At 49.0% G+C, this 27,311-nt stretch overlaps 1 protein-coding gene across 2 annotated transcripts in view; it reads right to left on the bottom strand.

Annotated features, from left to right (window-relative positions):
* LMNA (lamin A/C) overlaps positions 1-27,044 on the bottom strand; it is a 44,748-nt gene extending 17,704 nt beyond the window's left edge. For both annotated transcript variants that reach the window (XM_028709786.2, XM_028709787.2), the window contains exon 1: positions 26,554-27,044. In XM_028709786.2, the coding sequence (XP_028565619.2) occupies positions 26,554-26,903 (350 nt within the window). In that variant the 5' untranslated portion in view covers positions 26,904-27,044. The remainder of the gene's footprint in view (positions 1-26,553) is intronic.
* Positions 27,045-27,311: the final 267 nt, after the last annotated feature.

Raw genomic sequence — 27,311 nt, 5'->3', positions numbered from 1 at the left:
CCTCGTCCACCTCGCCTTTTGATTCATTCTAGCTGCACCTCCTTTGCTGCAACGCAGAGGAAGGATCAGCAACCGTACAGCCATTGGGCCAGATCAGGCCCACCGATGGTGCCATCAGGAGGTGGGGGGCAGAAGGAATAGCGGGTGTGAAGATGGGGGACTCACTGGCAGGCAACTGGGGGCTAGAGAGACACTCTGGCTGACTCCGCCATCTCCCTTCCCAAGGTAGCCCTCCAACTAGACAATCATTTGGACTCATGCCCTTCAACATCTATCCTCGAGCCCCCCGACAACCCCCAGTAAAGCCCCTTCCAGTAGAATCAGCTGAAAGCAAGTGCCCTTTGATTTCTCCTCTCCTAAATATCCTCAGCAGCCATTCCAATTGTTCAACTATGTAACCGTGTAATAGCCATTAAACTGGTACCTTGGTTTACATACGCTTCAGGTTACATATGCTTCTACAGACTGCGCTAATGCAGAAATATTACCTCAGGTTAAGAACTTTGCTTCAGGGTGAGAACAGAAATCGTGCTCTGGCGGCGCGGCAGCAGCAGGAGGCTCCATTTAGCTAAAGTGGTGCTTCAGGTTAAGAACAGTTTCAGGTTAAGAACGGACCTCGGGAACGAATTAAGTACTTAACCCGAGGTGCCACTGTACCTGAATTTGCTTCCCTCCCCTCTTCCCTCCACACTCTTTTTCCTTTTGTGTTGTTCAGATCTATTAGATTGTTCATGCGTGGCAGAAACTGTCTTGGTTTTTAACGTTTGTCCAGTGCTTAGAAATTTTTCGATGCTTTATGAATGGTTGTTTTTGTTGTTGTTGTTTCTGTCCCAGAAAGTCAGATGTTACACAGGAGGTACAATCCGGCACCAGGTTCTGCTAACAGAATTTTTGCTGCAGGGGGGCCACAGTGCCTTCTGGTGCAAGTTGCTCCATGAGCAAACACCTTTTTTGGCACGGCAGGGATATGACGGAGGAGGGGGTGGGATGCGTGGATTGGAACAAAACACTTGCCAGGAACAAGCACATAAAATTGAATCAAAAGGGAAGGAGAGCTGGCAGAGTTTGGGCTTTTGACATCCCTGGTGGTGTCTCTGGAAAAGAATCCCATCAAAAGCAGGAAAGGGACAGGGCATGGGAGATCCTGTTGTTTCTGGAGAGAAGCGGTTGCGACCCAGGCCCATCCGAGTGGCTCTGACTCACCCATTCTTTTTCGGTACCAAGGGCACCACTGCCAAGCCACCAGGGATGTGCCGCGTGGGACAGAAACGTGAGCAAGCGCCACCAGCCTTCTGTCAGAGCCAGCTGGACAGGATTCAGGATTGAGGGCGTGGCCCTATTGAAGGCGAGAAACGATGTTTGCTGCCACTGATACAGCAAGGGCCACGCCCAAAAGGCCCCAGAAAAAGGGGATTTGCGGCTCTCACCTTCCAGATTTCCAATTGCATGTGGAGCCCCTGAACCCTCAAGAAAGGGAGGGAAGCAAAAAAATAAAAATAAAAAAATTCTGCTGTTTTCATTGAAGATTAAGGAGGTGGAGGTGGAGAATTAGGCAAAAGTTTAAAAGGGGGAGGGGCTAAATTCAAAGATCTGATGTGCAACAAGCAATCCCTCACAAATAAAAGCAGCACAGATCTATTCATAGATAGAAGCTTCATCTTCAGCTGATCAAAAGCACAGGCAAAGAGGGGTCTTGCACCCAGAGGTCACAGCAGGAAACAAACCCAAATTTAAATGGGTTTTTGCAGTGCCAAAAACGAGAGCAACTTTTACAGTGGTACCTCAGGTTAAATACTTAATTCGTTCCGGAGGTCCGTACTTAACCTGCAACTGTTCTTAACCTGAAGCACCACTTTAGCTAATGGGTCCTCCTGCTGCTGCCACGCCAGCAGAGCACGATTTCTGTTCTCATCCTGAAGCACTATTTCTGGGTTAGTGGAGTCTGTAACCTGAAGCATATGTAACCTGAAGTGTATGTAACCCGAGGTACCACTGTAAAAGTTTCACAAGTCTCTTTAGGAAGTTTTAGCCTCGGATGCCTCCACCTGTGCTGCGACAGAACACTGCCTGTATTTTGACAACTTGCCATGGTTTGCTTTCAAGCCAGAAAAGGGAATAAGGGAGGTCTGCAGACTAGTGACTTGTTTTAGTCGCATGCCATTTTCATGAACAGCAGACACAGCACATGGTGGATACACTAAACTAGATTAAACTGTTGTCTTGCAACACAAGCCAATATACTCATGCGTAACTAAGCGCCTTTGTCTGTTCGTTTCTAATCTTTAAAGGGTGCCCCTCCTCACATTTGCAAAACAGTCTCAATTTTAATGAGGACTAGAAGCTTCCCCGCCCCGCCAAAAATAAAGAAAGAATACTAGATTCTTGTACGAATCCTGCGGATCACACGGAATCCGTTTAGAGGGCGAGAGGAGACGCCTGAAGCTCCAGGGTTAAAAATAATAATTCCCTGCTCTTTTGCTGAAAACTAGGAGGCCTGTAAATATATATACAAGTATAACAATATAACACCGTCTGCGTATAATCTTTAGTGTTACTGTAAGAAAATGCGCAAGCAATCCGTGCAGCTGCGGCTTGCTTCAATTTATCAAGCACAGGAAACGCGATATTAAATAGTACATTGAGGGAGGGAAAGGAACAATAAGCGAAGTCTTGGCTGGAATCGTCTCCCCGCCTCCCACTCCCCGGCCAACGCCTCTGTTCCGGCCCCACCCGGCGGGGCTGAGTCATCCCCGCCGCTCCGTCCGCAAATGGAAGTCGGGCCGGCCTGGCCCTGGCAACGCCGCAGATGGCGCGAGCGGGGCCGGGAAGGGACACGGGACTCGAGGCGCTCTCCGGCCCCCGCGCAATGACGCCTCGGGAAGAAATGACTCAAAGGGACGGACGGCCTTTTGCGCGCGCCAAACCATGGCCATTAAGCAGACATTGGGAGGCCGCGAGCCGTCTGAGCGAAATGCCAGTTTGGAGTTTTCCTTTCTTTCTTTTACGCACACAAGAAAACGAGGCCGAGTGATCTCTCTCTCTGCTTTTTGTGTAAGAGAGAGAGAGAAAGTTGAGCAGCTTTGCGTCGCAGGAAACCTCGGTGCCAGCACGAAAAACGCAACTGCTGGGAGGCAGGCGAGGGACATTCCTTTCGGCTGAGTAAAGCAGCCAGACAGGCAGCCCTCCAGCCCAAACGCCAACGCCGAAGCAGGCCCGCAGGCCTCCCTGGCCCCATAGCGCAAAGAGGCACCGCGAAGCGGAGCTCGCCGCTGCGCACACTCCCTCGAGGCGCCGGGCGGTCGCTCTTTTTCCGGTTCGAAAGGCGCCCCAAACCCGCGCGGCCGCAGTGACAAGCCTCCGAAACCGCAGCTGGATGCGAGAGGCCCCGGGCCGCCGCCGCCGCTCACAGCGCGCGCCTCTGTAAAGTCGTCTCCTGGGTGCAAGGATGGGGGAACCTGTTGCATTGCAACTCCCGCCGTCCCCGACCGTGGGTCATGCTGCTCCAGGGGCTGGTGGGAACTGGGAACCCCACAACGTCCGGAGGGCTGCCCCACACTTGCTGGAAGGCAGCCTCATCCAAGTCTGGTTCTTCGCAAAAGTTGGGGACTTTCGGGGAGTTTAATGTAGCGAACCACGTATGGCAACAGCCTCTTTGACACTTGAGACCCAGAGCCAGGTGCCTTTTGATCCATGAAGCTCAAAAGGGATAAGTAGAGAGGGAGAGCGCCTATGTAACAAACAACCCACCAAATTGCTTGTTTATTTAGAAAATGGTGACATGAAAAATCCCTCACAAGGTGGCCTTGGGGCTGGTACTCCTTTACAGCCAAACCTACCCAGCACAGGGTTGTTGTGACAAAAGGATCTCACGCCAGGGATCAAGTAAGTTTGGGAATGGGTGCATACTGCCCATAGGAAGTGGGGAGAGCCCTCTACAGACATGCCCTCGGGAAAGCCAACTCAGATGCAACTCAAAATCCCCACTGCTCCCCATCTGTTGCAATGAGTGCAGGCTTCTAGAGGTTGAAGCGAGGGAGGGCCAGTTCTGCTACTGTGCAGAGCCGTTGCACAATTCCAGCTCGTTCCTAGCTGATCTGGGTCAGACGCCATCTCGGGACATGCCCCCCCCCCCAGTCTTCCAAGATGCCATGAGATCAATGGGGTTCTCTGTTCACTTCAAGGAAGCAAATGAAAATCAGCAGACTGGAGAGTGTGTGTGCCACTTGGTGAGAGACGAAGGCCTTGGGCTCTGGCCCCGCCCTGCCACCACACACACACACACACACACACACACACACACACTCTTCCCTTGCTAGCAAAGGAGCCGGTAACTTCCCAACGTCCTTGCCAAAACAGGGAGGAAACAGCAGCTGCCCTTGCTTGCCAACCTGCCCACAATTCACATGGCTTACAGCCTGTGTACACATGCTCCGTCCCTCCCATTGCCAACCCTGCCACTTTCAGAACTTTCCCAGTGGAATCCACGATACCCTGGATTCGCAAGAGAGCCTCTACACAACCTCAGGGTGCCAGCTCAGGTTTTGCAAAAGCCTTGCATCCAAAATGGCCCCTGCAAGCTGGAGAGGTTCGGCATATTCTTCAAAGCCAGTATCAAGTTGTAGGCCTAGAATAATTCCTGCCCAGAAGTCAACGAAAGGCTCTCTGGCTGAGGAGGGTGACGCAGCCTTTGCTCACCTGGTGCCCTCCAGATGTTTTGGACAGCAATTCCCATGAGTCCCGGGCCAGCACAGTTGTCTTGGGCTGCAACTCCCATCATACATATGCACTCGCTGGGGCTGATGGGAGTCCTAGCCCTAAACAGTCAGAGGGGGTCTAGGTCGGCACAGTGCAAAGACCTGGGAACAGGCCCTCAGTGTCACTCACGTCCAAGCAACCCAACAAAGAGGCTTTTTAAAAGGTTGGCTCCAAGTCACTAACACGGGTATATGGGAGCAATCAAGGCAGTAGGTTGCTGTCAACTTACACATGCGTGCATGCTGCCAGCTTCACAAAATGTTCCTTAACTGAGCCATCAAAGTACAATATCCGACACTCATTTCAGAAACCAACATTCAAGCCGCTTCCCTTGGCTATCAAACTCTGTCGCCTCAAGTCACATTTTTACACTCCACATCTCTTACCAGCGGTGCACTGACACTCCTCATAATGTAAAGGCCACCTTGCTAGAACAATGCAAAGTCCCATCTCTCCCAGCATCCTGAAGCCAGATTCCTTCTGGGGCGCTCTCAAGCATGGCACGGCAGCAACAGCTACCCCACTTCTGTACCCTTGGCAACCAGGTAATCGAGAGGCAGACTGCCTTTCAACAAAGGTTCAAAGCTCTTGCAGATAATAGCTATTGGTAATTTTTACTGCGCTAGTAAATTGATAGACCTACCCAGGGATTTTCCCACTCCCTAGCCAAAGTAAAATAAATCTCACTTTCTGCAAACACACATACACACCTCAGCAACCTGAATATTCAAAACAAAGTAAAATATTGAACTTTATGGGCAGAATATTTGCTTACTAATATTTGCATGGGCACCATAGCTCACAAGCAGAGCCATACACTTTGCATGCAGCTGTGGCACCTACAAAGTTTGCATATGGCAGAGCTGGGGTGCCCCTTCTGTCTGAACGACAGAGTAGACCAGCCTCATTCAGCCTGGTGCCATCCAGATGTTCTCTAGACTACTAAGCCAGGCCAGTTGTCGGGGCCTGGAGTCCAATGCTGGCTAGGGCTGATGAGAGTTGCAGTCCAGAACAAGAGGGCACCGGGTTGAGAGAAGCTGGAGGTGAGAATACTGTGTTAGATGAACCAATGCTACAATTTAAGCCTAGTACAGGCTCATGTGCTATTGGAGAAGAGCCACAGAGGGCACGCTTTGCATGCAGAAAATTCCAGGTTACCAGTTCCTGCTGGCATCTCCAACTGCCTGACTCAGTAAGGTGTAGTACACACCAGCCTGTAATGTGAACCCTCCTTTCCACTCCTCCGCTCAATGGCACAGTTCAAAGGGTCCCGAAAGCTTCTCCGCCAGGCTGGGTAAGGCTTTTGAATCCACCCTCCCAGCAGCTGAAATCTATTCTGCTCCAAGATATAATAGGAGGTATTGTGAGGCCTCTGTTTGAACAGATCTGCCTCACCCAGCCTAGGCACAACAGAAGACAGCTTTTTATTATTTTGGCTTGCAGATAGAAACCCCGGATAATTATTTACAGTGCAGGCCAAAGAGAGCGCTGGTTCTGTTTTGCATGAGGCAGAGGGAGCTGGGTGAGCTTTGCAAGCAGAGAAAGAAGCCTGGCAGCTGCAACAGAAGGCAGCTTTTGGCTAGGTTTTGGGATGAATGAGTCACCACCCCTTTAAAAGGGGGAGATGTTGGCTGCAGTGGGATTGATTGACGTGGCACTGAGGGCTGGAAAGACCACTGCTCCGCTGCCTGGGTCAGAAATAGGAACAGCCATGTGCCCAGAATTGCCATATGGGCAGCTGCCAGAAATGGTGGGCATAAATTTAGAACAGGATTAGGCAAATTCATTAAGGAGAGATGGTTGACAGGCATCCCATTAGCCATTAACTAAACCTCCATGCTCAAGAGCTGTTTACCTCTGAATAACAGACGTTCAGAATATAGATACTGAGGATATAAAATGCGGTCAAACCATTGCCTTCATGCCCAGCTTGAAAGTATTAAAGAAGAATCTGCCTGATCACCATTGAAGGCAGAGGTGGGTGGACCCAGGTTTATTTTTTCTCATTTTCACGTAAAAATATCATGGCCAGTGTTATTGTTTATTGCCCTCCTATCTCTTTTGGAAGGCAGCAGGGAGACCTCGCACCACCACAGCGGTGACGTTCCGAGAACACTCTGCACATGCTTAAACACTGTGTTGTGAAAATGTCATGTGACTCAGGTGATTATCCTCTCGCAAGGGCACTGCATAAATAGCTCCTGCCCACATGACAACCAAACATCCAACTTCTCAGGAAAGTGAGAGACGCGGAAAATATTTTCAGGAGCACAATGCTGGTTCCTTGATCTTGCTGCAAAAAGAGCTGGCTCTCGCTCAAGTCAGAAAGGTCACCTTGCTGGCCCTTTCTTCCTCAGCCTTGTGGGCGACCCTCTTTCCACGCCAAGGCGTGCCACCATCTGCAGCTGGCACGGCACCCAGTGTGTGGGAGCCTCTTTCCTGGAGGGGGGCTGTCCCCAGGGTGTGGCGGGCACTTTGCCACGTTGCAAGAATTTGGGGCTGGCCTTCTGCTGGAGACTGTAAACAGAGCAGAGTTTTCTTGCTGGTTGGCACAAAGCTCTGGCACATGCTCAAGAGACAGGCGAGAGCAGACCAACCTGGCTGCGTTCCCCCACGTTGGTCCGTTGCCGGTTCTTCACAATATGTTTTTATTGGTTCTATTAATACCCACCATGCCAGAAAGGACACCTTCCTTCCTCTTGCCCACATCTGACAATCACGGGGCTTAACAAGGACATTTCTAACCGAACTGTGTTCCCCGACTCTTTCCCAATCAGATCGATTCCATTTCCATAAATGTGCTCGTTAGCAAAAACCCAAATGCAGGTGCTTTCTAGGTATTAAAGGAAGTGAGACCATTTCGTCCTTTTTAAGGCTACATTTGCACCATACATTTAAAGCTCTCTATCACTTTAAACAGTCATTGCTTCTCCCCTCAAAATCCTGGGAAGTGTAATTTGTTAATGGTGTTCAGAGTTGTTATTCCTCTTGCAGAGATACAATTCCTAGAGTGGTTTAACAATCCATCCCTCTTCCCAGGGAACTCTGGGAATTGCAGCTCTGGGAGGGGGACAACAACTCTTTGCACCCATAACACGCTATACTTCACAGTATTATAATTTTTATGGGGGGGGGAAGGAGACCTAACTTTAAAATGGTAACGCAGCACGTTAAATTTATGGTGCGAATGTGGTCTAAGTTACCTCTTTGTGCTAGAAGGATAGGACATTTTTAATATGCCCCTCAACCGATCACTCAGTAGTGGGCTGCATACTTTCTCTGCAGACGGTCCCTGGCTCAGTCTCTGGCATTGCCAGGTGCTGCTGGGAAAGCCTCCCTGCCTGAGACCCTGGAGTGCAGCTGCCAGTCCGTGTAGGCAATACTCAGCTAGATGGCCCAATGGTCTGAGTCAGTAGAAGGCAGTTTCTTTATATGAATAAAGTTTGCCCTCAGTATCTAAAAATGATGTGGGTGTTATATTGGAGTGAATGAAGTGAATATTGTTTATATATAGTGGACGGACGAAAAATGGGAAGTCCCCCTACCTTCTGAATTTTATTTTCTCTCTTTTAACCTCTTTTCTATTTCTTCTTCTTTATTACTCACTCTTTATGTTTTTATTGTATTTAGACCAAAGTCTTAGTTTGGACACAAAAAGGGACAAGAGATTTGATAGTAAGTTTTGTATTTTTTTCTTTATAAGTCCTAATACAATTTAAAATATAAAAATGGGGTCACGCTCACTTATAACTTTGGATTAATCAGCTATCAAAACATGCAGCTTTACTCATGTGTGTTGATTATTTCATCAAGCTTGCAGGAGCTAGAGGGTGGGGGGCAAGGCAGAAAGTACTTGTAAAAACTGTGCACACCTCTTAAGCATCCCCCAAGATAGCTAAGGATGGTCTGGGTAGACAAAGGAACTGGTTCAGCCCACACAAGAGTCAAGGTCTAATCCGCAAGGAAGTCTAAACTTTCAGAAAGATCTTGGGAAGACTCCACACACTCAAGGCCAGGGACCAGAGGGCAATTCCCTCCTGGTTCACATGGCTCAACAACTGTGGCTTAAGAAGAACTGGCTGCTGGATCTGGCCAAAGGGGGCCCCATCTAGTCCTGCACCCTGTTCTCAGTGGCCAACCAGATGTCCCCAATGGGACATCCACAAGCAGAACCCAAGCACAACAACACTGCTTCCCAAAGTGGAGGGAGAACGTAGCCACTGATGGCAAGGAAAAGCTTCGGGACTCATGTAGCTCTTTTCCTCTTATCCACATGCCAGTGTAATTGGTGTAGTTATCTATAAACAGCTGTATTGCAAGTACCTAATGAAAGATGTTAGCTCAGGGACCTGCAGCCCTCCAGGTATTGTTGGACTTGAACTCCCAGGCGGGGGGGGGGGGGAGAGAGAAGGGAACTCCAGTGGTTGTTGTTTTGCTTCCCCTGCACTGTCTCAGCTTTGTGGCTATTGGTTTGTTTCGGATGCCAACACCAACCATACCCAGCTAGCATGGACAACAGTCAAGGATTATGAAAAGTCGGAGTCTAGCAACGTTCAGAAGGCTATAGGTTGTCCCTGCCATGCACTAACTGCATGCATTCTGAGCTTGCATGCATTTGGCGAAGTCTCTTTTCAGTACCAAATCTGAGTCCCTTCCCCCTTCCCATCTTTGGTGCAAAACAAAATGTGGATGCACAAAGCAACGGTTTCAGACGCAACTGAGCCAGATTGGCAGCTGGCCCAACGTGGCAGCGCAGAGCTTTGCTGCTGGGTAGGCAGCCCGGTTCCCCAGCCTCACTGCCAAGAGAGCCACTCCCCAAAGTGGCATTCATGGGTGTCGGATCACATGTCCAGGCCGGCGGCCGCTTTGGCTCCTGACCACGCTGGAGGAAGTAAGCAGCGGAGGCCAGAGAAAGCAATCCCTTCCTTTCCAGGGAGAAGTCGCTGCCTTTTAACATTGCCTTTTTGAAAAGTATACCAGCTCAAAGCTATCTGAAAAAGAGCACGGAATCAGACACGTTCTAAGGCCACGTTCCCTTAATTGCAACCTTCCAGAGGCCACATGTGAGTGGGTGGGGCCAGAGGCAAAAGTAGGCAGGGCAACCGATGTGAATTTGAACAGTAGGATAGGTTTTATTACACACTTTCAAAGACACTTCTGTTTCCTCCTCCGCCCAAACAAGCAAGATGCAGTGTCAGAGTTCAAGGACACATTGAAGTCGGGTGTAATCATACCGGTTGCAAAGTGAGGGCCGTGGTTCAGGAGGGTATGTGGCCAAGGGAGAGTCCTGAGGGCCAGATAGAAAGGCTGGAGGCCACATTTGTCACCTGGGTCCAAGGTTCCCCATCCTTATAGTATGGGCAGAACACAGGGTGATGGGGGGGTTGCACAGCTGTGTGTCCATTAGGGGCAAAACTAGGCTTTATTTCACCAGGGTCAAAGACTCTGTTTGCACATTTGCATACACACACACCACACCACACACACGCAGGCTGGGAGACTCAACGGCACCCCTCTGGAGGCTTCACCCAGGGCAAAAAATATATATAAATGGCTACCCCTCCATAGCTACAGCACTTGCCTCCCATGTGGAACTGGGCAACACTAGAAGCAGTCTCAGTTGAGTTTCAGTCAGGAAACTTCCACAGCCCCAAATAATGTGATCTAGCCAGGTGTCAAGATTTTGACCTGTGCTTTCAAGGGTCTTACTGCCTTCCTCCATGTCTCAGGAGGACTAAAATTGCCAGGCAAAGTGAGAAACCACGAGGGCACTCTGTTTTTCTGCCTGGCTTGAGAGCTTTGCTAGTCACTCTCTTTCCTCATGAACCATCTGGGCTGCACCCTGGGGTACCCACCTTGTCCATGCTCTGCCCTGGTGTAGTACCTTCCACTCCCAACAACGTTCCACTCCCTATCTAGGAGATTCCACCCCTGGATTCCCAAGGTTGGAGCTACCACCAGAGACACAGAAACCCTCACTAGGACACAAGTTGGTGCATTCCAAAGTTGCCACAGCTGCGAAGGAGAAGAGAAAGAAGGAAAGCAGCCGGTTGTTCCGGCTGACACAAGGGACCCATTGAAGGAGGAGAAAGAGAAGCAGCAATTGTGGGACAGGTGGATAGCTCAAGATCTACAAGTCATTTAAAAACCCTTCTGCTGCTGCTGGGATTTGGGTAGACTGAATGCAAGAGGCATGTAGGCTATGGATGAAAGACAGACAGAAGCACAGACTGTGCAAAATGGAGAAGAATGCTTGGGGAAAGGCCTTTTTTATCTTAGCAGATCAAGGCAAAGGTATTTGTCCACATAGTTCCATAATAGGCCACTTGCTCACACAGCTCAATCTTGACTGTCAAGAGCATGGTTCCACCAAGTTGAAGAAAGCACAACCAGAGAACAAGTCAGTCTGGGTGTTGAAACAACCCTAGTGCAGGAGGTCAGCTCTCCCAACAGGGAGGGAGGGAGGGTGTGTGTGTGTGTGTGTGTGTGTGTGTGTGTGTGTGTGCGTGTGTGTTTTAAAACTTCAAAGCAGCTGGGCAAGGGGAGGAGGCTCCAGTTGCTATCAGAGAGTCTCTCTGCAGCTACTTTGAAATAAACACAGTGGGAGTTGAGATCTGAGGACTGATAGCCCCTCCACCCATCATAAGGCAGGTGGGAGATGCACTGCCAGCTCCCTTGCAGATTAGAAGAACTTTCTGGCCTGGTGCATTAGCAAGAGATGCTGCATTAGCAAGAGCTTTGAACCATCCAGACGCCCCATCAAGGAAAGCAGAATTCCGCAACCTGCAAAAATTATGCAAATGACGGAATTCACCAGGGCCGGTCCTGGAATGAGGCAGAGAGTGGAGGAGAATGCTCTTTTGCTCAGGTCCTGCATCTGGTTGGCTGCTTTGGGAACAGAATGCTGGACTAGATGGGCCAGTGGCCTGATCCAGCAAGCTCCTATGTGCTTATGCTTCAGCTGCCAGTGCCAGTAGCAGGAATGAGGTAGGTGTGGAAGGGGGATGCCATCTGGTCCTGCACATCACCTGCTCATTCTGCAAAAATCTGCCTGGCTAGTCATGGGCTGGGAGTTGAGGAGCAGAGAAGGCAGCAAGGCAGCCCTACAATCTCCCACCAGACCTTACTCAGAAGTTTTTGAGCAAAGCCGCATCCTAGAAATCTTGCTCTTTGGAGGAAAGCCAAGGTGCTTTTGAGATGCCGAATCCTGTGCTTGCAGGTGGAAGCTGTGGGAGACCCTGAACCCTTATTTTGTAAGTCACCGGAGACTCCTCACGCAGCAAGCAGCACACACATGGAACAAACCACACAAACACACAAACCTGTGGTCAGATCAGCTGCTCAAGTGGCACTCAGTCCTACAAGCAACCTGGCTTCATGAAACCCAGTCCCAACAGAGAACTAACAGCTGGTTCTCTGGAAATACTGCTCTTATACATGGATGTTCCATTTGAGTATGTTGGTAAAAGGGTGTTGAAGTAAGCACTTGGCAAAAGAAAGTGGGAGGAAGCAAAATTCTCTCTCCACCCTCCCTCCCTCCACCCGAGCCTCTATACCAGGCATAGGCAAACTCGGCCCTCCAGATATTTTGGGACTACAACTCCCATCATCCCTAGCTAACAGGACCAGTGGTCAGGGGTGATGGGAGTTGTAGTCCCAAAACATCTGGAGGGCCGAGTTTGCCTATGCCTGCTCTATACTCTGTCCCTCTAATCACAGGCCTGCCATTGCCACCCTCTTCTCCCACCCCCCTCCCCGAGAAAATGAGCCAAGTCCTCATCCCCAACCAAATCTTCAGAGCTGTGCGGGATAATCTGTTGCTCTGACTCACATCCTGCCAATTGAAACATGCCCACTGTGGATATATAACACCCCCCTTACATAGCCAGAAGCCAACAATTTCACACACACACACACACACACACACACACAACCAACATTGCTTCCTTCTCCTCACTCGCTCCCTTGTCTCCTGAAAGGACCTCAACTGCTGAGAAGTGTGTCTGTGTAGAGACAAAGGCCTAGATCTTGAAGCAAACAACCTGTGCCTGGGCTACCTGCTCCTGCCATTAGGTCACATTCACACCATATATTTAAAGCACTGTTTCCCCTTTTAAATGTATGGTGCGAAACCAGTGAAATTTATAGAACATTAGTAGAAATGGAGGATCAAGAAGATCAACTGAAAGAGGTGTGGGAAAAGGAGACAACAGGGCAGATATAGTCAAAGCTGGGGAGAAATATGGGAGAATCGTACATTGAAAATGTTGTCTATAAGAAGAAAATTATTATAAATTAGTTTGGAAGTGGTATTTAACACCAGTCAGATTAAATCAAATAAACAAGGAATAATCAGTGTTATGTTGGAGGGGATGCCAGGAAACCAGGAATTATGCTCACATGTGGTGGGGTATAAACATGTACAATTTTTCTGGCAAAGGGTGTTTAAGGAAATAACAGAAACTGGATTAAAGCTGACCGAAAGTCTAGAGATAGCATTATCAATTTATGATGGGGTGGAAGATTCGCAGGCTATGAAGGACTTGCTCGCAAATTTATTGACAGCTTGCACAAATTATTATAGCTAGGAAGTGGAAGGGGCAAGCAGAATATAGAATGGAAGAATGCTATAAAGAGGTGTGGGATATAGCTATTAATGATAAATTAACATGGGCCATTAAGGTAAGTTGGGGAATATGCAGGAGAAATGATTGAGGAGATATGGAAGGTGTTTGTGGAATTTGTACTGTTAAAATGGAAAAGGGTCAAACCATTGCAAGAGGTGTTGACATTTTGGGAGGTTGGATAGTTACAATGGAATGATTATTACTTTGTCAAAATAAAATAATAAAAATTTAAAAGCACTGTAATGCCACTTTAAACACAGCTTCCCCCAAAGAATTCTGGGAGCTGGAGTTTGCTAAGGGTGCTAGGAGTTGTTTGGAAGAGTAGTACTCCCAGAGTAGTTTAACAGTTTAACAGGAATTCTCTTCACAAGGAACTCCAGGAACCATAACTATGAGGGAAACAGGGGTCTTTAAACACCTCTTGGCAAACTACAGCTCCCAGGATTCTGGGAAGGAAGCCATAGCTGTTTTAAAATGGTATCAAGGTGCTTCAAATATATATGGTGACAATGTCAAGGAGAGACTGAAAACACTCACCTGTGGTGGCATTGCTGCTTCCTGCAGAATTTCTCTGCTCAGTTTACCATCGCCACCTTCTCTCCCTTGTCACGGACTCTGGAGGCTCTGCCAAGATCGTTTAACCTCCCACTTCTTTTAAAACTGCTTAATGCAGGTTTTAATGCAGCAGACTTTCAACACCACCACCTTTGCATCTCAACACCAGACCAGTACTAGAAACTGAGATATGAAAGCTAGGAGATAAATGGCACCTTAATTCTAGGGTTATGGGCGAAACAACGGAATGACTAGGTGCACTCCCCCCCCCCCAATAACCAAAATACAAAGCTGAAAATGAATGAACTGCAGCTAAAATATTATGCTCATTTTTTCACATGCTCTAGCCTTCCCCTCCCACTCACCCCAAATATTCTTAAGAGGGTCTCTTCTCCAGTCTTCAGAGAGTACTGTAGCTGGAAGTGGTGAGGCAGAAAAAGTCCGTCCTTTCCTTCCACTCTGCAGTTTTAATCAGAAATCTTAGGCGCAGTACTGTGCCCAGAGCTCAGAAATGGCTCGCGCTAATGAAATTTCCCGTTGCAAAATGCGCCTAGAACAATGGGAGTTTTGAACACTGCGCCAGACTACATTTGGTTGTCTTAGGTGACATCCATAACACCATACACAGCTGCCTTCAAAGATACCTGGGAACTGTAGTTTGCAGCTCCCAGCACCTTTAGCAAAGTACAGTTGCCAAGATTACTTGGGGGAAGCCGGGTGCTTTAAAGGTGCTTTTCAGGTATGGTGTGGACACCAGGCTCCTTGGAGAAATGAGACAGTTCATCTGCACAACTCTGCACGAGCCAGACCGCTCCTTAAGAGCTTTCCAATGTGGAAAAAGAAAAAGAAAAATCAACACGCTCCGAGAGCTCAAACTTCTGCAAGAAAGCCTCTCGTAGCCAATTGGCTCATTCAAACCCAGCAAGAGAGCAGAGTCCGTTTCTGCGGGAAGGAAGCATGCTTGTCCCATGCGTCACACAGGGGAAGAAATCACCCCAAAGGGAGAGAGAGCTCTGTAAACTCCTATAAAGCTTTTGGAATGCAAGAAGTCCTGGGTTCAAGCCCCAGGTAACACTGGGGAGGTCCCCTGGAGAGTCAGCATGGCCCTTACTGAGCTAGTTGGACACTTGGTTTGACTCCATATAAGGCAACGTCTTGTGTTCGCCACAGACGGCGGGGGGGGGGGGAGAATCACATCAGTTTGGGGCAGGAATGGCAAAAGCTCTGAAATAGGTAATGCAACATTTCTGTTGCCTTTGAAAGGATGCAGATATTGGGGTGGGGTGGGGGTGAAAACTGGTCTTCCTGCATTTTCCCTTACATAGCCTACACTGTCTTAGGAATGGCTACCTTCTGCTCCAAGTAGGGAAGCCACCATTCACCATGAGTAGAACCTCCTTGCCCAGAGGCAGTGTACCTTTTTAGTTCTAGGTGCCAAGAGACCAACCTATTGACACAGCATGTCCTGCTTGGCAGCACCCACAATGTGCTATTATTATGTGTTGCATTTGTATCCCACTTTTTTCTCCAAGGAGCTCAAGGTGGCATTCATGGTTCTCCCCCTTCCTCAATTAATACCCAGAGTAAGCCTGCAAGGTAGGTTAGGCTGAGATGCAGCGATTTGACCCCTCGTCTCCCGGGTCCTAGTAGTATGTGTCCCATTATAGAAGAGATTGGGGGACCTGTGTCCCCTGCCAGATGTTCTGGACTGCAACTCCCAGCAAACGCAACAAGGACAGCCAGGCTGGCTGAGGCTGATGGGAGTTGAGGTCCAAAACATTTAGGGGTGCATGTGAGGTTGGGGAAAGCTGTCATCCATTATAATGCTGGCTCCCCATCCTATTAAGCCTCCTGAGCAGAACAGACCCACAAGCCATTCAAACAAAGAAGCAGCTGGAGGCACGATTACCTGGAAGGGCTGGCCAACAGTGCGAGTCTCGGGCCCAGCTCCTTGCAGGCTGCAAAACATCCCAGAGGGATGAGCTTCTTCTCCCAGGCTTCCGCACACATATGCCAACCTCCAAATTCAGTGTCACGTTAATTATGGGGGAAATCTGTTGCAGGTAGCAGAAATGTGACACAAAAGCAGCTGCTGTCACTTCACAACACTTTCAGGCTTTTGCAAACTACTCATGGCGTGCTTCCAAGCATTTCCAAACAACAAAAAAGGCTGGAAGCTTTTTAAAAACAAACTTTTCGAAACTCAGCAGAGGTCTCAGGAAGTTTCTCTGTGCAGGTGGGAGCAAAATCTCATGATATGCAGTGGATGGTATTCCACCAGCTCTCTGTTCTTCTCTCCAGATAAAGAGAGATAAAGATGAGGGTACCACGATGGGAGGAAACCTGCCCCGAGATAATGCTGGCGAGCCTGTCTCCTCCAACATTTATTCTTCCAGGGAGAACGGTCTGAATGCATTCACACCTTTATAATGAGAACTGCAATCTTGGCTTTAATAAGGAGCTGGGACTCTCAGAAACCAAAACAACCGTTCTGTTCTCAGGGCCACAGAGAAGATGGAGAATAATCAATGACCTTCTGGAATTACGGAGTCAAAATAAGGGACTCGTTGGCTATGGTCTGAGCTACCTTCCCATGCTGGGATTAATATTTTTTTAGAGTGAGGATGACATATTAAAGATCCACATTCTGCAAAACTTAGTAAGTGTGGATGCAACCCAAAGGGGCAATGAGAAAGGATCTCCAGAATTGCACTCGGACATTTCTGTCTCTCTGAGAAGGTAAATAGGCACAGCTTTGAAGAATGGAGGAGTCAGGAAACACAAGAAAGCTCTCTCTACACTCCCACCCCGGGCCCCTCTCTCCTCTTCACCCGCTGAAACGTGAGGGCAGCAGATCCCTGGTAAAGAACTGGCTGTTCCAAAGTGTGGTTTTGGATGCAAGGGGAAGAAAGCAGAAGGAATCAATTAGGATCTGAACAAGAGCCCCACCCAAAAGCCATCGAGGAAGCTGCTCAGGCAAGGACTGGGAGAGCTACAAACTGCTTTTTTATTTTGTATATTTTATTTATTACTACTACTATTACTACTACTCTATTATTGTTAGTAAAAGGTTGGTTTCCTCGTTTCCTGCTATTTGTCATGGGCAAATAACTACCCTGATTTTGTCTATGTGTGGGAGAAGGGGGCATTCAGGAGGTTAACTTTTTAAAATAATGTAGCTCCTGTACCAGCTAATAAATTTTATTGACTGTATTGGGAGGACGCAGACTACATATTACACTTGCTACAGAACCACTGTAACTCAGGGGCAAGCAGTGCCATGGCACCCAAATGCGTCACAATGAATTCTTAATGGCTTTGGTGAATTATTAAATGAAGAGCAGCATCAAACAGGAGGCAGAGCAGGGGAGGGGCTGCTTAACCCTCTCCTCACAGTTCCTTCATGCCCCAAGATCTAGCCCCCTACGCTGGCTGCTTGTGCCCCTGCAGGGCTCCAGCTGAATGCTTAGGGCTAAAATATGCATCTGAAACCCTGGCATGTGGAAGAAGGGCTGAAGGAATGAGCAGAACAGCAGCCAATCGGATAAAAAATTAAGCATCGCCCTCACCCTACCGCTCTTCCAGTCAAAGTTACAGCCTCCCAAGGGTGCTTTTTCTTTCTTTTCTTGTATAATTCAAAGGAACTTCCTAGACCTCCCTTGCTTCTTCCCATTCATTCCATGTGTCTAATATCACATAGAGGTGTTATTTTAACAACTCATGGGCAGATATTGATACCAATTGTAGACGTTACGTACTATCATGTTCCTTGTCTCGGAGCAGCAGTTCTCAGCAAAGCGCAAACTGGATCCATTGTTAAATTAAACAGACATTCACTTTCCAGGTTTTCTGACTGGGATCTCTCATAGACCTACCTGGAGATCTTGGGAATTAAACCAGGGGCCTTCTGCATGCGAAGCTGATGTTCTACCACAGAGCTATGGCCCTTTGCTGCCAGTGGTGTAACAGAACCTGGGGGGGAGCAAGTTCTGAAACTGCGGCAGGTGAAGCTACCTGAGAAGGGCTCCTGTGAGTGATGCCTTGGCCCGATGGCACACATGCAGCCTCATTCTATTGTCTATACAGTATAAAGGAAGAGAACAGGGCCCTGGGCTCAGAGAAACCTCAGGGATGAAAAGGTGGCAAGTTAAGTGCTTCGAGGAATTTATTCTTGGCATGAAAATAAACAGGCAGCATCAAGGCTTTGTGAGGGAAGGTAAACAAGAGACACAAACAGGAGCTTCCGAAAATTGTGGCATGGTGATGGTGGGATGATATTTTGTCAAGGTTCCTGGCATATAAGAGGGAAGGAAATGCACAATCCAAACCAAAGTTTTGCATAGGGGAACCATTCCTTCCCACAGGATTTGGTTTTCAGCGGCTGAATTCCCCCACCCATGACCAGCCATGTTTGCCCCAGAATGCACTCAAGGCATTGGATTATGGATTCAAACTGCCAGGAAAGAGATTTTGCCAAGCCCATCGTTATGGCTGAATGTCACGTTTCGCCTCTCTGAGGAAGGAGGCGCCAGAAGGGGCACTGGAGGGAACACACACAACACCACCAACCCGCCTTGCTTAAAAACGGCACGTGAACAGGCAGGATCTTGGATTGCCAGCAACAAGCCACCAAGAATCCCAAATCCTTGGAATAAACGCTTCTTGCCGGAGCAGAAGGGCGTTGGCCACAGCCATGAGTCAGAAACGGTTCTGGCACAGAGTGCCAAGCATGTGCTCCGCCCTTTCAAATCCAAACCGCTGGCTGGTTTCTATGGAGTGGCCAATCCAGAGCTTCCACAGCAGCATCCCTAGTTCCCATTGGCCCACTAGAAGATGCCGAGAGCAGGGGCTGATGGGAAGCCTCACCCGTTAGGCACACGTGAGGGGTGCAGGGCTGCCCTGGCTTTGTCTGTGCCATGTCAAAGATCTGTAGCCATTTCTGCCTGGGGACTGGCATAAGACTTGAAGTGCCATGCCTTTACCAGGCTCCCCTGCTGCCTAGCTTTCATACTTTTCCAGGCTCCCTTACTGCCTGGCTTTTAACATGCATCCCGGTGAGGTTTTTAGGAAGGCAGAGTACGTAGCACATAAAACCCATTCACTCTTACTGCAGGGAGGAGATTAGAATCCAAGAGTAGCACATAGAGATGCCGGTTCCAATCCTGACAGCCTTGTCCAAATCATGCACTCCAGTCCTAAACTCTTTGCAGGGTACTTGCAAAGACAAATGCAACTTTGTACACGCAGGGCATGATTCAAATTTATTCAGTGTTGCTCTAACCTGCTACAGATACCCAAGAGGGGAAGGGGTGCATCTTGCATTGATCAGCTTCCCTGTAGAATGGCGACACTCACCCATGCCCACAAACCACAAGCTATGGGGCCTTTCCTGCGCTTTTTACATCTGTTACAGGTAATTGCATTTTAAAGAATGTCGCACGTTCCAGGTAGAATTTTGCAAAAAGGTGACACATGCAACCAAGACAAACAGAAGAAGGTGCCTCTTATCAGGTCTGGCCAGTGGCCCACCATGCCTGGAATTGTCTATTCTGGCTGACAGCAGCAATGATGGCTTTCCGGTGGTCTGCATGTCCCAGGTTTGATCCCTGGCATCTCCAGGTAGGGCTGTGACAGAGCCCTGTTGGAAACCCTGGAGCGCCACTACCCAGTCAGTGTAGACAACAATGAGCTAGATCAGGATCTCCAGCTGTTTTTGGACTACAGTTCCCATCATCCCTGACCACTGGTCCTGCAAGCTGGGGATTATGGGAGTTGTAGTCCAAAAACAGCTAGCGACCCAAGTTTGGGAAACCCTGAGCTAGATGGATCAATGATCTGACTCTGCATGAGGAAGTTTCCTATGTTCCACTTCTGTTTTGAGACCCAGCTGATCCATGGAAAACTTGTATTCTACCACCCAGCTTCAGGCCATTCCATACATCATGCTGAACAAACAAAGCCACATAGGGGAGGGTCTGATAAACAGCAATTGGTGGTAAGAGTCAAAGTCTGACTTACATACAAAGCCAATTTATTTCAGTATCACTGCCCACCCATACCAACATAAGGCATTTCTGGCAAATTGACAGCCTGAAAACAGGGGCAGGAGTTGAGGAGCAGCCAGCTTCATCAGGTTTAGTAAAACTTCCTTGCCTGCTCACCTGGAAACAATCCTTACTCACCACAGGTGAGCAAGCAAGAGGTTATAATATGAGCACAATATACCTGGATATCAGATGCTGGGGATAGACAAGAGGAAGCCACACACCCTTTTATGCCCAGCATATAAGCTCCCTGGACGCTTCTGGCTAACCACTGCTGGAAACAGAAGGCTGGGCCTTTGGACCAAATAGAACAAGGCATTCAAAGTACAGTGCACATGGCCCTAAGATTTAAGGGGAGCCTGGAACCTGATTCAAGTGTTAGGGCTCAAGGCATAGAGCATGCCAACAAAGAAAAAGTGCCTCTGAGCATACATGAACAAATTTTTGCTCCCCACCAAGTTAACTACAAAGCTCCTTTAGAACCACAGGGGCTTTGTTGCTGCAGCAAACCTGCTCAGCCACTCTGGCCTCTCTCCAGGCTGTTTAATGACAACTCAGCCTATGGCTGTTTGGAGCTTCCTTGTGTTCCTTTCTTGTAGCTCATACCTGGACGTGCCCCAAAAGTCCTCAAAAAACACAGTCCTCCAACACAGATCATAGATCACAGAATTGTGGAGTTAGAAGGGACCCCGAGAATCATCTAGTCCACTTACTACAATGCAGGAATATGCAACCCATATGGGATTCCCGTATGGGAATCGAACCTGCAACCTTGGCGTTATCAGTACCACGCTCTAAGCAACTGAGCTGCCGGTCTGACTCTCTAGGCAACCAAGAACTCTGGCAGCGAGCGGTTCACCAAGATATAACTTGTACTGGCCTGTTTGGGAGTCCTGGTTACCTCCTTCGCCAGCCACTACTCAAGGGGGCTATTCTGCCTGAATGTTGATGTTGCCAAAGGGGAAGGGTCATTCAAGAAATGTTGCTGGGGTAAGAATTACTTTAAGGAAGCTGAAGATCAGTGTGGCCACAGGGAAGATCTCTGGAATGGGTGGGAGGCTGTGTGTGGTGCATTGTGGTGTTAAGGTAAGCAAGAGAGTTGGGAAGACTATCTGCTGTTATAGGGAAGAGCTGCAAAGAAGCTCATTTTTTTTACTGAGTCAAAAATTAAAGGTTGAAAACTAGCATGATCCGCTGTGTATCTGCCACCGCACTCTAATTGGGACGAATGTCTCCCATTTGTGCCCAGGCACAGGTGGGTATTTCAACATGATCAAAGTTACGATGGGCTATTGATTATGGCAAGGGTGGCTAACCTCTCACCCAGGAGGGAGGCCTGATGCAGACCCCCAAGAGCCAACTGATTTGGCAGTGGCAAAAAGGGAAGAAAAATTAAAGTGGGCTCCTCTCCACTCAGCTACTTGATGGAGAATGCCAGAATACGTGCTTGTCGCCAAGTCCTGATGTATTCGCTTCTGGTTCTCATGGTCACAATGATAAGCTGGAGAAAGCTAACAAAAGCATCAGAAACTAGGGGCACACCACCCTCGAAGAGACAGACCACATCCTACCCAGCTTCCTACCCGCGGGAACCATTTGTTTGCCTCTCTGCTTTCAAACAAGAGTCTTGGACAACGGTTAAGAGAAGAAATCCAGCTGCACAAGGCTGATAGTTGCCTTGCCAGGGTGCAAGCCGAGTCTGGGTGGCAGAGATACTGAGTGGCTGTTTCCACCCAGCCTCCAGATTAATGTACTCCTGGATATTATTGAATGCCTACTTGTATGCCCCGTTGCACTCTGTGGGGCCTAGCATGCAATGCAAGTAAGGCACCCTAACTACTAAAAAGTCACCCCGAGGGGGATCCACAGGCTAGTCAAAAAGAGAAAATCCATTCCTGAGACAGGGCAAGTGCAATGCAAAACTGTGATGATATTATTATTATTATTATTATTCACCAAACATCAAAGTGGAAGGCATAAATGGAAAGGAACTGAAAGCTGGTGAATCAAGAATTCTAGAGACTCCAATGCGAGCGATATATTCAAAGGGGAAACAATTGTTACGGATGGGGAGACTTCGTCACGCAGCGTGCTTTGATCTTTGTAAAGCTACCACTAAAAGGGGAACAGCTTGCAAGGTAGAGGACTTTGCTTCCGACCACAGGCGGGGCCCTCCAGCTGCCTCACCCCCACGCAATGTCTAGCTCTCCCCCCCCCCCCCCGCTCCACCAGGGAATTTCTATTTGTCCTTCGAAATCAATAAATTACGATTGTAGTTTCCCTTCGGCTGACTCACACTGCCTCTTGTTTGCAGTCTCAAAACATTTGCTGCCTCCCCTGGCAACCGCTATTGCCGAGCTGTCGGACGAGGCAGGCAGGCAAACAGGTTAATTGCAAAGGAAAACCTTTTGCAACCAGCCTTGCAAAAACAGAAAGACAGGTAGCCGGCGCCCCACGGGAGGAGGCGCAAAAGGGCCCCATGTGCTGCTGTTTGTGGCACAAAGCACACGGTTGTCAAGACCCGACGCGTGGGCTGCAAAGCCTGCCTGCTTCTGGGGCACAGCACAATGGCTGACAAAACAGACACCTGGCAGCTAGACGGGACTTCCAAAATTATTTCCTGCTGCTCTGAGTTTGTCTACTCCTACAGAAGAGAAGCAAAGCTACAGAACATACAACTGCAGTTGACAACAACCATTTCTTTTTGCATTAAATTGTAGTTAAGCACAGGGGCATATTAAAGAAGTGGCAACTGTGGTTAGACACCCCATGAACACACCAAACTGCCATCAAGCCATAATCTGAGGTTTGCAGTATGAATCATATCAGCTGCAGCATACCAATGCCGATGAATCTTCAACCAGGTTGGGGGCAGAGAAGAATAAAAGACACACCTGTAATGTCCCTACCTCCTGTGTCTCAAGTGCACATGTAGCTCCCTGTGCTTCTCCCGGGGATGGAAAGGGGTTAGTTTAACCTCTGCTTTGCTAGTAAAACTGAATTACTGTGTGGCGAAATGATGCATGTCTAAAATGCGTGTCACCAACATGAAAAGTTTGGAAGCTCTGCAGTAAGGGATATTAAGTCCTACAGCTCACTTGGGGTGATCAGGAATCAACACCAGATGACCAGGCAGGTCTTTATAAAAGCTTGGCCAGAAAGCATGGGTTTATGCAGGCAAACAAGCCAACAAAAACCCTTGCGCTGCAGCAACTTGGGTGGAATTAACTGCAAACCATTCCTTGCCCAGTCTCCGACTACTACTACTACTACTATTATTATTATTATTTCAGTTGTCATTCACACAGTGCATTTCAAATCTGTAAAATGCTTTGCAGACATTGTTTTAGTAACCTGCACCACAGCCTTATCAGATAGAAATATTGGCCTATCATCCCAAATTGGCAGATGAGGGACCAAGCTAAAGACCAACTAAGGCTGCAACACTGAGCACAGACAGCTGGGAGCAAACCCCTCTGAAATAAATGGGGCTTAGATGTGAAAATTACGCATGTGGGTCTGGGCTGCAAGGCCACCCAGGGAGCTTGAGTCACAACCTGGGAAGTTCATCCGAGTACTTCAGAGGTAATCTGAGGCAAGGCAGATTCACCCGCCTTCCCCAGCTGGCGTCCTCCAGACGTCTGGAACTACAACTCCCATCGGTGCTGCAATGGCTGCACTGACTGGGGCTGATGGGAGTTGTTGTCCAAAACATCTGGAGGGTGAAACAGGCTGGGGGAGGTTATCTTGGGTAATCTGCAACTTTATCCTAGTATGCTACATGCATGCATTTATGAAACTTATGTTCAGGCTTGTTTTTTGAAGTGCTTTATGGAGTACTTACAAGTGGGGGGGGAATGCAGCCTCTCCCCCCCCTCAAAAAAATGCCCACATAAAGAACAGCCGCTCAGCACCTAGTGCTGCAGCCTTTTAAAATGATTCTGCCACACATAGCACAACAGACCCAGGATCTAAATGGAGACAGGCTCGCATTGCCATTGAGATGAGCACAAAGTTATCTAAAGCGGGATCTGCAATGGGACACATGGAGGTTAAATATAAAACTGAGCTGCATGCAGGCGGCATCTGCAAAAGGCATTATTTCTGGGAAAGGGACTCTGCAATTTACTCAGAAAGGACCCAACGACTCACCCCCCCCCCCCCCGCCCTCACTTCTAAGGCTTCGCAGCAGAGAAGGCTAGGAAGCCACAGCAAAGCCAAAAGCTGTAGGAAAACGAGACTGGCCTGCAGACTTTGGCATAAGGCTGCTGTAGCCTCCACACTCCCTGCTGCCTATCAGAGTTCAGTTACCTCCTGAAGCCGAATACTGGCAGGGAAGGCAGGAGGAAAGAGGGTACAGTTGTTCAGCATGCAAGCACAGCACTATCAAACCATGCATGGCAGAACACAGTTACTACAGCTGCACCTTGGTTCCTTTAAAACAAAAAACCATGTTGAGTTTTGAAGTTCCTAGTCCTCCTGGTTCAAGAGCAAAAAAAAAACCACACCAAAAAATACAACAACTCAGCACTGAGAGAACACAAAAAACTATTTAGAAACTAGAGGTGGTGAGGAAGCGGCGGGGGGACGGGGACGGGACAACAGACTGCTACTCGCTATAGTTCCTGCTCCTTTGCTATGACCACCAGGTCTTCCCCTCTGCACACCCTGTTTCTCTGCAAGTCTGAACTCACATTCTCCAGCACATGCCTAAGAAACGTGGAGGAGATGCATTCCCCACCCCCGGGCCCACCACAAAAATGCAGCCAACGCACAGTAACTAAGCGTGTGGCGCAATCTGCCCAATGTGCACCATTTATTCCAGTTGCAGAAATTTAGGATGAGCGGAGTGGAAAAAATATATAATCGCATAATTCCTCCACCACACCCGAATCGACTATTTGAGCCAACACAGAAAAGGCTGCGTAGGAAAAATCTAAAACGGAGACAATGAAGGTCAGAACGGGCGCAAATTCAGCAAGCAGTTTGTTAAATCAGATGCACCCCTGGATGGAAAAGGGTTCGGCTTGAGTATAAGTGGTCATAGGTGGGCACTTCAGAACAGAATGTTCTCCTCTCCAACCAGCAGAGCAGCAAACATAGTTTGGTTCTACTGAAGATAGAACTTGCTAAGTCCAGGGAATCCTCCAAGAGAATGAAGGGTGTGCCTTGATAAGAGAAGCACCTATCCCACAGTCTGCCCCAAGAGCTTGCTGACATTTCCTGCGGCCCCCAAACCCAACGGTGATCTGCCACACAGAGGCTTTTGGCAAACCATTCAGACAATTCATGAGACAACCACAAACACAAATAGTCCTTGCCCAATTTGGAGTGGAGACTAAGCTGTGTACAGTATACACACTCATTCAAGTCTGCACTCAATGCGCTCCTAGCTGCTGGTAAGGGAAGCGGTGTGCGCGCAACACGAGCCACAATCCATATCTATCCTGACATTTCTTGTGAAATATTGCATTTTAATGCACTTTCCCCCAAACCAGCTTGGCTCCAAATTGAGAAAACAAATGACCCAGCTGTGTTTTAAGCCAGCTTGAGTTGTTTTCAACCAAGCCTTACTCAGAGTGAACCCACGGAAATGAATGGAGCCACCTTAGCCATGCCCATTCATTTCAATGGAGTAGGCAATGTGGTGCCCTCCAGATGTTCTTGGACTAGAACACCCATTGTTCCTCTCCGCTGGCCATGCTGACTAGGGCTGAAGGGAGCTGGAGTCAAACATCTGGAGAGCACCACACTGAGGACCCCGTAATCTGGTCAACACAAGGAGGGGGCAATTTATGCAATCTTAATGGAGACTATTGTGCGTGGCCTCATTGCCGGCACCAAAGCCATCCACTGTGCTTGCTCCCCATTGCACCCAAAACCAAGACATGGATACAAAATATTAATTTTGATGGCCGCTGGTGGAAATTTAAGACAGTTTTTAAAAAAATTCTGATTACTCCAAGATATTCTGAACAGAACACAGCTACAGTGCCAAGGAGAATAAAGCTGGGGTCCTTGCCTCCAGCTCCCTTTCTAAGTTTGGGGGATCCATCCAACTATTGTTTAAGATATGCTGGCCACATACCACAGAGGTAAACTTTCCACTGCCAAACTGGGAATTCCAGGCAGCCGCGACAGATACCACAATGCCAACCGCACAACCAATTGCCCACAAAAGAGGAAAAGAAAGTGTTCATTGTCAAGCCTGAACGTGGGCTTGGGGAAGAATATGCCGCCTCCTCTTGTGCCCACAACAGAGTCGCAGTCTTCCCAGCTGGAGAATGACATTTTTTGCCCTCCCAGCTCATATGATGGCTGCCAGCTTCCATGCCCGCTTTGGTCCCTGCCCAAAATCCTTGTGGGCCACCATCCACTGGGCTTACGCTTTTGACGCAATCCTGACTACGTACTCCAAATCGTGCAGAGGTGTTTGTGGGATTTTCTCTTTTCTTTTTTGAGGGGGGAGGGGAGCTGAGGAAAACGCTGTTTGGACCAAGGAGGGTTCCCTCCACCCCCACCCCGGGTCCCCGGGCGAGCGCCCCTAGCCAGCCCCTTCCCGGGCGCCCTACCTGGCCTTGAGCTCCTTGAACTCCTCGCGGACTTTGCTCAGCTCCAGCTGGAGGCGCGCCCGCTCCTTGGCCACCGAGTCGAGCGTCTTGCGGGCGTCGGCCAGCTCCGCCTCGTAGGCCGACTTGATGCCCGTGACCTCGCGGCTCACCTCCTCCTCGGACTCGGTGATGCGCAGCCGGAGCCCGGCGTTCTCGGACTCGAGGGAGCGCACCTTGTCGATGTAGATGGCCAGGCGGTCGTTCAGCTCCTGCAAATCCTCCTTCTCCTGCAGGCGGGTGATGCGGGCCGGCGAGAGCGGGGTCGAGGTGCCCCCGCTCCGGGTGCTCCTCTTCTGGCCGGGGGTCTCCATGGCGCAGGCGGGGGTTCGGGCCCTGGCGAACGCGGAGGACGAGAGAAGCGGCGGCGGAGGAGGCACTGGAGGAAACAGCAAAATTCCAACGCACCTCGGCTCTCCAAGTGACAGGCGGTCTGAGTCACGGGCTTGGAGGGCAGCTCATATAGCTTTGGGAAAAGGCGGGGGAGGCCGGGAAGGAGGAGGGGAGGGGCTAGGCAAATAGAGCCAGCCCCTTATTTGCATAGTTAAAGGAAAACTGCCCAGGACTGGGTTTTCATCACATTCTCAGATGCTTCCCGTCTTCGTCCGCCTCCTTCCTCCCGATCTGCTTTGCCTTCCCCTCCGCTCAGGGTGTTTCGACGACCCAGAGAGCAAGGAGCCTGTGCGCCTAGTGGTTAGAGCGGCCTTTTCTCAGACGGCGCT

The sequence above is a fragment of the Podarcis muralis genome, chromosome 16 (genome assembly GCF_964188315.1).
Source record: "Podarcis muralis chromosome 16, rPodMur119.hap1.1, whole genome shotgun sequence".
Taxonomy (NCBI): domain Eukaryota; kingdom Metazoa; phylum Chordata; class Lepidosauria; order Squamata; family Lacertidae; genus Podarcis; species Podarcis muralis.
This window is presented reverse-complemented; position numbering and strand designations above follow the sequence as displayed.